This window comes from Astatotilapia calliptera, chromosome 12, assembly GCF_900246225.1.
Source record: "Astatotilapia calliptera chromosome 12, fAstCal1.2, whole genome shotgun sequence".
NCBI classification, from domain to species: domain Eukaryota; kingdom Metazoa; phylum Chordata; class Actinopteri; order Cichliformes; family Cichlidae; genus Astatotilapia; species Astatotilapia calliptera.
In genome coordinates this window covers 4,709,196-4,721,396 of record NC_039313.1, presented here as the reverse complement: position 1 = coordinate 4,721,396, position 12,201 = coordinate 4,709,196, and the positions used below count along the sequence as shown (strand labels likewise).

The 12,201-nt window shown below is 40.3% G+C and overlaps 1 protein-coding gene across 3 annotated transcripts; it reads left to right on the top strand.

Moving 5' to 3' along the window:
* Nucleotides 1–167: 167 nt before the first annotated feature.
* LOC113033248 (mothers against decapentaplegic homolog 2) lies at nucleotides 168–11,097 on the top strand. Of its 3 annotated transcripts, none has more exons than XM_026186859.1 (11): nucleotides 168–242; nucleotides 2,386–2,800; nucleotides 3,993–4,082; nucleotides 4,293–4,486; nucleotides 4,606–4,740; nucleotides 4,851–4,925; nucleotides 6,411–6,464; nucleotides 6,943–7,155; nucleotides 7,295–7,432; nucleotides 7,857–8,001; nucleotides 9,262–11,097. In XM_026186859.1, the coding sequence occupies exons 2-11, from the start codon at nucleotides 2,565–2,567 to the stop codon at nucleotides 9,383–9,385; spliced, it is 1,404 nt and encodes a 467-aa protein (XP_026042644.1). In that variant the 5' UTR covers nucleotides 168–242; nucleotides 2,386–2,564; the 3' UTR covers nucleotides 9,386–11,097. The 3 variants fall into 3 exon arrangements, with proteins under 3 accessions (XP_026042644.1, XP_026042645.1, XP_026042643.1); XM_026186860.1 differs by lacking the exon at nucleotides 168–242 and adding an exon at nucleotides 254–430 and having other exon boundaries at nucleotides 4,851–4,913; XM_026186858.1 differs by lacking the exon at nucleotides 168–242 and adding an exon at nucleotides 254–430.
* Nucleotides 11,098–12,201: the final 1,104 nt, after the last annotated feature.

Sequence of the window (12,201 nt, the reverse complement as noted above, 5' to 3'; positions counted from 1 at the left end):
TCAATTTACTATTTAATTTTGTTGGGAAAATGTAAATAATGATAACCCAAGTAATAAAAAAAATGCTGCTATGAACCGGTTTTGCTTTCAATCCTCCGTAAACGATGACAGATATAAACACATGCTGTCAAATAAACAAAGAAGATTGTCAAGGACAAGAGCCAGTATTCAGTTACGTCTTCGTCCGATCCTCCAATCACGTTTTTGATAGGTGGGCCTAATCGCTTGCCCGTAGCCAACAGGTTTGTTGTGTTGTTCCGGTCTAGCTAACATAGCTAACTAGCTTGTGTAGCATTGGTGGCAAGTTGAGAAGAGCCTTGTCAAAATTAGCTGCAGTACAGCAGCGTTCATGTATTTTTATGTCACCAAGGCGTTTAGAGAGGCGCACATCTCTTCCTCGGAAACTGGAAGCTGGAATTTTCAGACTGGGGTAATTATTGGAACGTTTAGAGCGGCTTTCTTGACTTTGAAGCGTGTTGTTTTGTGTGGGAGATGTAGCTCCGGTAGCCAGCGGGAGACAGGGTCAGTTTGGAAGAGTTCGTCCAAGATGCTAGCTCATTTTACTATGTTTGAGTAAAAGACACAGAGAACGGGTAGCTTTATTCAACTGATGGACTACATTGTGTATACCCTTATGGTGACATTTTGTGAGATTGGATAAATTGTGTCTTATCTGTATTTGACTGCCTGATGGTAGGTAGAAAAGTAGCGCTACTTGACTGTTGCGCATAGGAGGCTGTTTCGTGGATCACAACAAAAGGATTTTTGGTAACAAGCTGGCAGCTAGCTTGCTTAAGCTAACGTTAGCTGCCTTAGCTAGATTATGAATTCTCCGTAAACTACCTATCGTTTATTGAATTTCATTATCTGTGGCTTTTATTTGCATTTCGCTCTTTGCTTGATTTATTACAGAAATTCACAAGCTAGCTCTGATAAACTGATTTGGTGGTGACTTGATCCAGGCAGGGCCCCTATCAGGCAGCTAGCAGCCGGCCTTCCAAAGCCAGTCAGTGTTAGCACTAACTGGCTGTCACAAAATGCTCTCACATTGATTTGATATGATTCACAGCGCCCTTTAACAGTTTGTCGTGCTAGTTTCTGGGCACGGAAGAGACACACCCGGTCTGCTAACTTCATTGTTTTGCAAGCTAAATAGTTGAGGTGCCAGGCAGTGTTTGACTAGCTAACATCAGGTGGGCATTTCTTTACTTCACACAAGAGTCAGTGCTGCTGACAAAACGGTCCTGCTTATTTCTTTTTGAAGTAACGGTGTCTAGTACAATAGTGTGCAAAAGGCTTAAGCCCGCCCTCATTTCTTAACATTTTTCTTTTGTTTTTTAAGTGGTTTTGAACAGTAGTTCTCCGAGCTTTCTGAGGGTGTTTCAAAGGTTTTCTTTGGATATTGGCTCCCTTTTTACTCATTTTTAGCCTAGACCCTGTCCCGTTGTTTGTTAAACCATTCTCACTGACCTATGACTCATTCATACATATTTGTATCTTAAGTGATGCCTAAAGTGTATCTTTAGGCAGCCTCATAACACAACTTGTTCCCATTCCTTTAGTTAAATATTTGAGAAATGCAAAAGATGACTTCCCAGCATAAACTAGTATTAAGTAGAAATAGCTGTGGTGTGCCACATTACACAAGAACTGGACTGGAAATCAGTGGCAACAGGTTTTATGGAGTGGTGAATTCAAATTCGAATTTCTTTTTGTTTATATCAATAAATACAGATATGGCATATTGGTGAGCACCTACAGCAATTTGTAAAACATGGTGGAGGCTCTGTCATGGCTTGGGGCTACATTTCCACTAGCAGTGTTTGGTATCTTGTCAAAACCGGTGAAATGACAGGCATTAAAAAGTACCATCAAGAGCAAATCTGACTGGTTGCTGCTTAATTTTACAACATGACAGTGATCCCAAACACACTGCCAGTGCAGTAAAACCATTTCTGGTTATAAAAACACACACTGGAGCAAAGTCAGTCATGGACTGGCTTCCACAGATCCTTGACTTCAGCATTATTGAACAAGCATAGGATCATCTTGAGAGAGAACAGAACAAAAGGCAGACAAAATCCAAAGAATACCATCAAATGTCCTTCGGGAATCCTAGAGAATTATTCCCGAAAAATACTTAAAGACCCTAAAGGTTTTTGCCTTATAAACTGTATTTCATTTCTGTTTATGTTTGCACACATTTTAGTTAATCGCTACACTTATTTCCCAGTTTCCTAGAAAAAGTATAAAGACATGAAGGGTATCTCAAGACTTTAGCGTTTCACTGTATATGCCTGCCTGTTATTTTTATAAGCTTAAATGCTGTTGTTTTTCTGTAGTTTTTTTTGTAATGATGTACTTTGTGTATGCCTGTCTCCCAAGGTGTCCGTCTCTTCTGAGTTTACACTGCTAGCGGTGGAGTTCATCCTGTGACTCAGTGGTCAGTAGAGGGGCTCCTGAGAGCAAGGACCCGAAACTGTAGCTCCCAGTCCCCTCTTGTCTGTGTGTGAGAGAAAACTTGTATTAAGTCCTGTGGAGACTCCTGGCTTGTCCAGCTTAAGATGTCCTCCATATTGCCATTCACCCCTCCTGTGGTGAAGAGGCTTTTGGGCTGGAAGAAATCAACTAGCAGCCCGGGAGGAGCGGGCGGCGCAGAGCAGAACGGACAAGAGGAGAAATGGTGCGAGAAGGCCGTGAAGAGCTTAGTGAAGAAGCTGAAGAAGACGGGTCAGCTAGATGAGCTCGAGAAGGCCATCACCACACAGAACTGTAACACAAAGTGTGTTACCATCCCCAGGTACAATAATACTGCTGATTGTTGGTGATTCTGCTTTTTCATGTTTCTGTGACTAAAAGCTTTTATTATATTTGCTGTTAGACAGTTTGCATTAGTCCCATGGGAGAGAAACTCTGAAAGCTCAATTGATGTGGATCTTTGTCAGCCAGCCTTCATGACCCAGACTTGCATTCAGTGGGAACACCGTGTTAACAGACATCTTTCAATGATGTTCCACCAAGTACCACATCAAATGTTTGGATGTCTATAGATAACTGTTTTTTTTTTTTTTTTTATCTCCTGAGAGTTGTTCTAGGACATTTAGGTTTTAGTGATAGAGTGACTGGCTCAGTGTGAATGAAATGGTATCTACGTCAGCTAAAAGTAATGTCATTCAAGCAGCTGTACTTATACTGGTTTGTTTTATAGCGTTTAGTGACTTTGATAGGTGTCACGTTGACATTAGGTTGCAATCATGCAGTTTCCTGCAGTAGAAATTGCTAATAACACAACTTGATATTATGAGCTAAAAGTTTCTGGGGTAAGTGGACTAAAATGGATTTCCAGCTTTGTCTTGAGCCAGACGACTCCAACTTTAAATGTCAGTTTAGAGATCCCACTGCAATCACGAAGTCTAATGCATGTTGTTGTGTATTTTTAGCTTATAATGCGTAGCATCTGTTATTGTCCTGTTATTCAGAAGCAACTACTCTCCATTTGTCTTAATTTCACATTTCTCTGCCCATTTTCTTGTCAGTGTTTTGAGAATGGAAAGGTTTTTTCTTCTTTTTCTTTTTTGCCAAGGTTGCCACCCCTTCTCTTGTGCCACTGTGTTCCTTCAGTGTTTGTTTGAATGTCTCCAGATAAGTTCTGACATAAACAATCATAGTGAAAGAGTTATTTTCAGTGTTTGATACAATGCCACAATGTGAAGAATGCCCTTTGTCTCACTCATTGTGCGTGCTAGCAAATTCCATGTTTGGGTTTTGCTTTTTTTCTCTCTCCCTTGATTCGGTTGAAAAAGGCTTCTCTTATTTGAAGTTCCCATCTTTCATTTTCAGAGCTGAAATTTGATGTCTTTCTTTTGCCATGAGACTCCAATAAAAGAGGCCTTTTAGTGTTTACATACCCATACTGATATTTCTGAATGAGTCATGTCCCAAGTTTATCATTTGTTTTTTGTTTTTGTTTTTGTTGTTTTCTCTGTGTGCAGCAATTGCTCTGAAATATGGGGACTGAGTACACCAAATACGATAGAACAGTGGGATACATCAGGCCTTTACAACTACCCTGACCAAACCAGGTGACTATCTCAACTATTGTGTATACAACTTTGATGTGGGAGAGTTGTCATCATAGTGTTGGAGGTGACGGTTGCTGAGAACATCCTTGTTTCTCGTCAATCCATCTCCATTACCTCTCCTACCTGGCCATATTATGTATCACTCCTCCCCCTCTACCTCCCCTGTGTTCTGCCCCTCTCACCACCATCTCCTGTTTGCTGTTCAATCAGATCCTTGGACGGCCGTCTCCAGGTCTCCCACAGGAAGGGCCTTCCCCATGTTATCTACTGCCGTTTGTGGCGATGGCCAGACCTTCACAGCCACCACGAGCTGCGTGCCATTGAGGCCTGTGAGTATGCCTTTCACCTCAAGAAGGACGAAGTCTGCATCAACCCTTACCACTACCAGAGGGTGGAGACCCCAGGTGAGCCAAATCATGCCGTTTGAATGTGAGAAGTTGTAATGAATGGTGAGCGGCAACATTTTAAAGCCATTTTTCTAAATATGTAAATCTCTTCTGGTAACTTTTCCCCAACACTTCAGTGCTGCCTCCTGTTCTCGTGCCAAGACACTCAGAAATCCTGCCAGAGCTGCCACCTCTAGATGACTACACTCATTCCATACCTGAGAACACAAATTTTCCAACAGGAATCGAACCTCCAAACAACTATATACCAGGTGAGTTTGCTTCTTGTATTTACATCATGTCGGGAAAGAAAATGTGATTTGAGAGAAGACATGCTTTCAAGTTTTGTTCAAGATCACTTTTTTTGTGTGTGTTTCAACAGAAACACCTCCACCAGGCTACATCAGTGAGGATGGGGAGGCCAGTGATCAGCAGATGAATCAAAGTATGGACACAGGTACCCTAGACTAGTGGTCCTCCTTCTTTTCCTGTCTGTCTCACATCACTAGTCAGATGAGTCGCAATAGCTGCAGGTTATACCTGAATGCAGGTTGGAAGGTTGGTGCTTCGATCCCCGCCTGCTCCAGTTTGCATGTCAGAGTATCCTTGGATAAGATACTGAACTCCGATGCGTTCATTGGAGTGTGAATGTTAGATTGAAAAAGCTTGCTTCTATGTATGGGTAAATGAATGAGGCACGTTGTATAGTGTGCTTTGAATGTTCAGGTAGAGTGGAAAGGTTCTATATAAGGACCAGTCACCAGTTCAGTTACCATATATAACTTGTTTGAGTGATTTAAGTTGATAACTGAAGGTACTGAGTTTTGATTGATGATTATAATATTTTCTTAAGATCATTTTTGGGCATTTTTGCCTCTATTGGATGGTAGAGCAGTGAAGATGGACAAGAAAGTAGGGAGAGCGAGAGAAGAAGAAGACATGCAGTAAAGGGCGATAGGTCAGACTCTACCTGTGCTGCTGCACTTCCATGTGTCACGTAGTCACCTGATCTACCTGGTGATTATTTGTCATCATGGATTAGTACCAATGAAATCTGTCCATCAAAGCTCATCCTAGATCAAGTATGCTCATAGTAACACATAGTTTTAGATTGTTGCGTCAAGAGATTACAGTCTTATTCACTTACTGGTTCAAAGGTGAGTTTTTGACTGTACCACGCGCTGGCCTTATCAGGCCACTAAAGTGAGAGCTTGGTGTCATTCAGACATGGGTATGTATATACAACACAGGAAGGCATGAATAAGAACAGTTTTAAAGCTGCTGTTATTGTCAGACACACTGTAGCACCTTGCATCAATCTGTCAGTGCTTGTTCTTTATTGAAAGCGTCTTGATTCAGTCCTCCACCTTGATTCTAACTCTTGTGCTTCCCCCTCTGTTTTACCTCGGAGGGTTAAATGTGTCGTATCCTTCAATTTCTTAAAGAGGGTGGCAGGGACAAAATCCAGATTGAATCTTTTTAGATTATTTTTTTTTTCCACAGAAGCATGAGCAAACATGAGAAAAGCATTTAAAGTTTAAAGTCACAGAAGTTAAATGTTTTATTTTGTAAGATTCTATAGCAGCGCTCGGTGTCTTGTTCTGGAAATGGATGTAAGAATAAAGTAGCTTGGTGTGCTGTTAATGATAACCTCAACTGCAGCAGCGAGCTACTTACTGTTTTATAACTAATCCATTTCACCCTTAGTGCAGTGAAAGAAGCTGTAGCTCAAACTTTATCTTCTCATCTAGAAGATGTACAGATCGAGTGTTATGGCAACAGTAGACAGCATCTCTTCTGTTCACTGTAAAGCAAGCAGATGCGTTTTATGGTATCCTTTTGGCTTTTCTTTGCAAGACAGGCACCAGGTTCATTATAAGATATAATCCACCTTTTTGCATTTTAATGCATCCACACCCATGACTTCTTGTTTTCTGGTTAGGTTCTCCAGCAGAGCTCTCCCCCAGCACTCTGTCTCCTGTCAATCACAGCATGGGTAAGTGTTGTTTTTAACTCAAACAAATTGTGTAACTGAATATGTTAAATCTGACAGAATGGAAGGGAACCATGTGAAAAAAATTCAATTAAATTTGTTATTTTAAAAAAACACAAAAACAAGTGTTTAGCTTATAAAGAACAGGATACATTTTTATTCAGTTATTTGGTGTTTTTTGGCATCGCTCTATGTACAACTGATAATGAAGATTAAAAAAAAAACCAGCATGATGAATTAACAAGTCTGTGTTTGCATACATGAGTGAAGCGAACAAGTGCCGCAGACTTGGCAAAACCTACACATAGGGCGGGGATTTTGCTGGTAATCACAATAATGGTAATAAATTAGTGAGGTGGTGGTTTTGGATGGGTCTTGTGGTTGCCTGTCAGTAGGAAAGCAGACACATCTGTGCATACACAGAGAAAACTTTTCAGTGCTGGTCTTTCGTAACTGATGTGTAGTTTTGCCTCTCCTGCAGACCTGCAACCAGTGACTTACTCGGAGCCGGCCTTCTGGTGCTCTATAGCGTACTATGAGCTGAACCAGCGCGTCGGGGAGACGTTTCACGCCTCTCAGCCCTCACTGACAGTGGATGGATTCACAGATCCATCAAACTCTGAACGCTTCTGCCTCGGCCTGCTGTCTAATGTTAACAGGAATGCCACTGTAGAGATGACCCGAAGGCACATAGGTATGGCACAGCTCAGTATGTGTTAGGAGTGTATAACTGTGTGTAGGAAACCTGTTGCACTTTAAGCCTTCAAAATTACTTTCTTTACATTCACACGATTCAGTATGTCTGAATAACTGGGTTCTATCTGTGTTTACAGGAAGAGGAGTTCGACTCTACTATATTGGGGGGGAAGTATTTGCTGAGTGCCTGAGTGATAGCGCCATCTTTGTCCAGAGTCCAAACTGCAACCAGCGGTATGGTTGGCATCCAGCAACAGTGTGTAAAATTCCTCCAGGTGAGATGTTTAAGAAAAAATACGATGATAAAAGTTTCTCTCTCTCTCTCTTAAAATTGTGTAGCATCCTGCTTTAAGGTGAAAATGGAAATTACACTCCCAGTGTCTCCGCTTCCATAGCAACCTTTCATATCACCTCTGAAAGTCCACTTCTCTGCAATGCACTCAGAATGCTAATTCACAGTATATCAGAATAAAAAGTTTTTAAAGGAGTTCTGTGGGAAAAGAGGAATTTAAAAACTTGCTAAATTAATCAAATCACTAACTGGTGAAGGCCAGCAGAATCATCACAAAAGGTCTGTGTAATTAATAATTATCCACAGCAAAAACAATAACAGACCACTTCCAACCAAAGTCTCATTGTGATTCATCTTTTACCACCAGCAAAAACCGACGGCCCTGTTTTTTCTCTTTGTCCTTTCAGGTTGTAACCTAAAAATCTTTAACAACCAGGAATTTGCAGCTCTGCTGGCTCAGTCAGTCAACCAGGGCTTTGAGGCCGTCTACCAACTCACCAGGATGTGCACTATCCGCATGAGCTTTGTCAAAGGCTGGGGAGCTGAGTACAGGTGAACACTGGTCCAGAAACTGTGGAAATCATGGGATGTAGTCATACTTAATATGTGGAAATTTGATTTGAAACGTTAACAGTTAATCTTAGTGGAGCCTTGTACGCCGAACTTTAGTTGCACCCTATGGTCCTTTGTGGGCCTTATTACTGCAGAGTCATGGAGTAAAAGTAAAGTTTTTCTTCCTCGCTATCAGTTTTGTTCCTAGTGAACTTAATGACTTGACTAATTGATTAATTTATTAGTCAAGCTTGAGGGGACAAATAACAAAGACCAAACAGAGCGTTCATAGAACAGCCGACAATGAGCCCAAGTTAAAGAGTCCAATCTGAGTTTATTCACAGAGCACTTTAGAAAACAGCATAGTTGCCCAAAGTGCTTTCTAATTCATCGTTTTGATGGTCACTGTAGTGGCTATATTAATTTATTAAAGTTCTCTTTCTCTTATATTTAATATAACCACACTACGGACGGACAAGCGCCTGTTTTTATGCGTTGTCATTAGCAACGGTAAAACCATCGCGTGTCCGCTTGTTTATTTTCTACATAAACCTTTCACAATAAAGCTCAAGATCCTGTTGAGACTTTTCAAAATAAACTGAATCACGTGAAAGAGCAGATTATTTACGGATGAAAAGCAACAAAGAGCCTTCAGGTGCTAAAAAATAAACCTTAGATTCAAACGTTAGAACAGGCTTTTCCCCGCAGCACGCCATGTAATAAATACTCACAAAGAAAACGGCGGCCGTTACAACTTATGTTTAAAAATGCATCGGTTAAAACACTCGACTCCAGGTACATGACGCGCAGCTGGAAACACGTCACGCAAGAATTTACAGAAAATGTTAAAATTTTGTGATTTATATCGTTATCGGGACGATAGATGTCTTATATTGGGATATGAGATTTTGGTGATATCGCACAGCCCTAGTGGCAAATGTTTTTTTTGGGGGGTTTTTGTTTTGTTTTGATGCATACAGTTTGAGCCATTATTAGTGACATCAGCTAATAATGACCTGAACTATTTCCATCACATGGGATGCAAATGGTTCAGGTTATTCCAGGGATGTGTGATCAGATTTTCAAGTAGTTTTTAAGAATTTCAAGTAGAGAGCTGCAAACCGCAACATCCTCTTCCTGTAGAAGAAGTTGTAGAAATGGGTGCTTCACTTAACAAAGCTCATCATAAAGCATCATAAGTCACATGTCGTGAAACATGAAAAGGCTACGTCAGCTCATGAAATTATCTTTATTTTCCAGGCGGCAGACTGTCACAAGCACTCCTTGCTGGATCGAGCTGCATTTGAACGGGCCCTTGCAGTGGCTGGACAAAGTTCTGACCCAGATGGGTTCCCCATCCGCACGCTGCTCCAGTATGTCCTAAAATAGCCCCTCCCCCTCAAAAAAGCCCATTATAAAGCTCGTTAAATTCTAAACATGTGAGTCCTTTCATTTAAAAAAAGGAAATCCCACAGATTGATTTTTCTGTGACATACTTCATAGTATTTGTGGCCCAGTTCCACATCCCTCTTTTAACTTCACATACACACACAGATACAGACTTTTGAGTAAAACAACAACAACAAAAATTGGCACTTTGTTACCCCTCTATGTCATGCACCTTGTTAAAACTGTTTTCCCAAAACCTTAATATTAGATCTATTTGTGGTACAAATAAAATGTATATTGGTTTTTAGTCTGGGAGGTAGAGGAGATACCAAAAATATCTGTGAATAGTTTCTCAGTATTTGAAGATTGCTTGTATAAGTAACATGATTTTTTTTTTTAAAGCCTACCCCAAACATTGTTAACATAAGTTTACTTTTCTCTGGGAAACTCTGCCCCGTCTCTTGCCAGGGGGAGGTGACTTAGTGAAGAAATGATGGCCTTGGTGGCCGTTCCCCTCAAGGAAACGCCACGGTGTTTTTGTTTTGTTTTTGTTAAAAAGTGATTTGATTGTCTTTGCCAGAACACCCCTTCCTCACACACACACGCACACACATACACCTCAGTTTTTGTTTTGTTTTTTTAATTTTATTTTAGTTTTATTTTAAGTCTTGATGGGTGTCGTTATAAGACATTCCTCGTAATGGAGAAAAGAGTGTTGGTTGAATAAATATTTCAAAAACGAAGTGCTAACTCAGTCTGACAAGAGTTTATGATTTTTGTCATTATATGGCACTCTTATGTGTCCTTGGCTTAGTCTAGTTACATCCCCCACTTGAACAGCCTGGTATGGAAGCTGAAGAGGTGGTGGGCCAGGCTTTGCAGGGTGCACTGGGCAGGGACCAGAGAATATCAGCTGTTAATCAAAAAGCTTCTTGTTTTTTTGACAGACACTGGGAGTCCTGGGACTCTCCAAGGTGAAGTAGAGAGCGGTTCACTGGGAGAATTTGAAGGTTTCAATGAATGAATTCATTCTGTTTTTAGCCTATATCCCCATTGTTTTGCTACTTTTGTATTCTCATGTATTTTTATATATAAATATACTTACAATTTCTGTCGTCCACTTTTTATTAAAATAATATTATAAAGACCACAGTTGTTTCCAAAGTGACATGGAGGGCATGGATCATTCCTTTTTTTTTTTTTTTTCTCTCCCTCAAAACTTTCTAAGCAGCTCTTTGTCTTGGTTTAAGGAAAAAAAAACATCACTGCCACACATGTGCAGCCTGTATCTACCCTTTTTTCTCTTCTGAAAAAATCTGGTGCATTTAAAGTACACTAAAACAGCAACAGATTTGCCTGAAATCAACTTTTCTGTAATGGTTTGAATGATTCCAGTGGCATGTAAAACTTTGTAATGGCCATTTGTTCATTCAGCTCGGCCATTCAGTTCATTCAATTTTATTTTTTTCCCACCCCCTTTCATTTTTGGAAAAAACACACATGACCTCTTGTAGCCTTCTGGTGCTTACGGCAGGCAGGTTAAGATGAACCAGATATAATTGGCTTTCAAAATGTTACAGGAACGTCGGAAGGAGAGTGTTTATTTTCTCCTGTGAGAGGAGCGAATGTGCCTGCACACTGGGACATTCTGTGTTAGTGTTTGTATCGTACTTGTTCTGTCTATAAAATACAGTATGTACAACAAGACTTTATGGCTTCAACTCATTTTGTGGCTGTTGCGAGTTTAACATGTTCCTGCCCCCAAAATATGTTTACCATATGGCAGTAGTGATTGTACTTTAAGTGCACCTAGTGAAGTTTGGATTTGGGGAACTGAACCAAGTGTTAGGGTCCGGTGTTACATTGTTTTGACTTTGGCCTACAACATATGAATGTGGAAAAAAAAATTTGCATTACAAAAACTGATGTGGACCAGACATGCATATACATATATACATAACAGTAGTACAGTATGTGTGTATTTAACAGTAATCTTTTTGCAAAGCAGTCAGTACAGTAGATGTGGCAGTTGTTTTACCAGTAGAGGGCGGTATTGATAGAGCAGTTCTTTTTCTCTTTTTTTTTTTTCCTTTTTTTTTTCTCTGACCATAAGCTTCTCAGGCGTGCGCATATTATGCAGACTTCATAAAACACTAATAAAGATTTTTATTCTCATGATTCAGCCTCTTGTGTTTCTTAAATCAAGGAGTTGAGAGAATTTGTACAACACTGATTTCCAAGGTCCTGCTATTTGAATCGTCAAATTCAAGTAGAGATCACTAAAGGCAGCTGATGACATTTTCATCAAAGGCAGCTTGTGGAAAGTGGTACATATCCGTAAGTAACACTCAAATACAAATTGGAGCTGTGCAGCATATAGAGCTAAGTTTGTATGTTCAGGTTATACATGGGGGGGAAAAATAAATTCCACCATTAAATATGTATTTTTTTTAAAACACATTACATGCCTTACGAAGTTATCCACCATGCCAGCCGTGGCATGACCATCAATAATGACATCATAATAACATTATGAGATATTACAGGAGGAAACATCCTGCATAAAGTGGTGTTTTGAGGCTATGTTACACATAATGCTCGTCAAACAAGGCTGTGGGAAGTAGGGATACTGCAGCAGCCCTTACCTGCCAACTGCCACGGTTTTTTGTTTGCTTTTCAGGGGTGGTGGCACTATGGCATCCTCAATATCAAGACATTTCCCAAGGCTCTGTCAAACAACAATTATTAAACGTTTAGCTCTTGGTTATACATTTGCATCTTGTTTTGGTCAAGTTTTATATGAGTGAGGGG

Bases quoted from the DNA above. Each gene is read 5' to 3' on its own strand.
- LOC113033248 (XM_026186859.1), top strand. From the start codon at position 2,565: ATGTCCTCCATATTGCCATTCACCCCTCCTGTGGTGAAGAGGCTTTTG. The intron at 4,487-4,605 runs GTGAGCCAAATC...CCAACACTTCAG, and splicing joins CCAGAGGGTGGAGACCCCAG to TGCTGCCTCCTGTTCTCGTG. The intron at 8,002-9,261 runs GTGAACACTGGT...TTTATTTTCCAG, and splicing joins GGCTGGGGAGCTGAGTACAG to GCGGCAGACTGTCACAAGCA.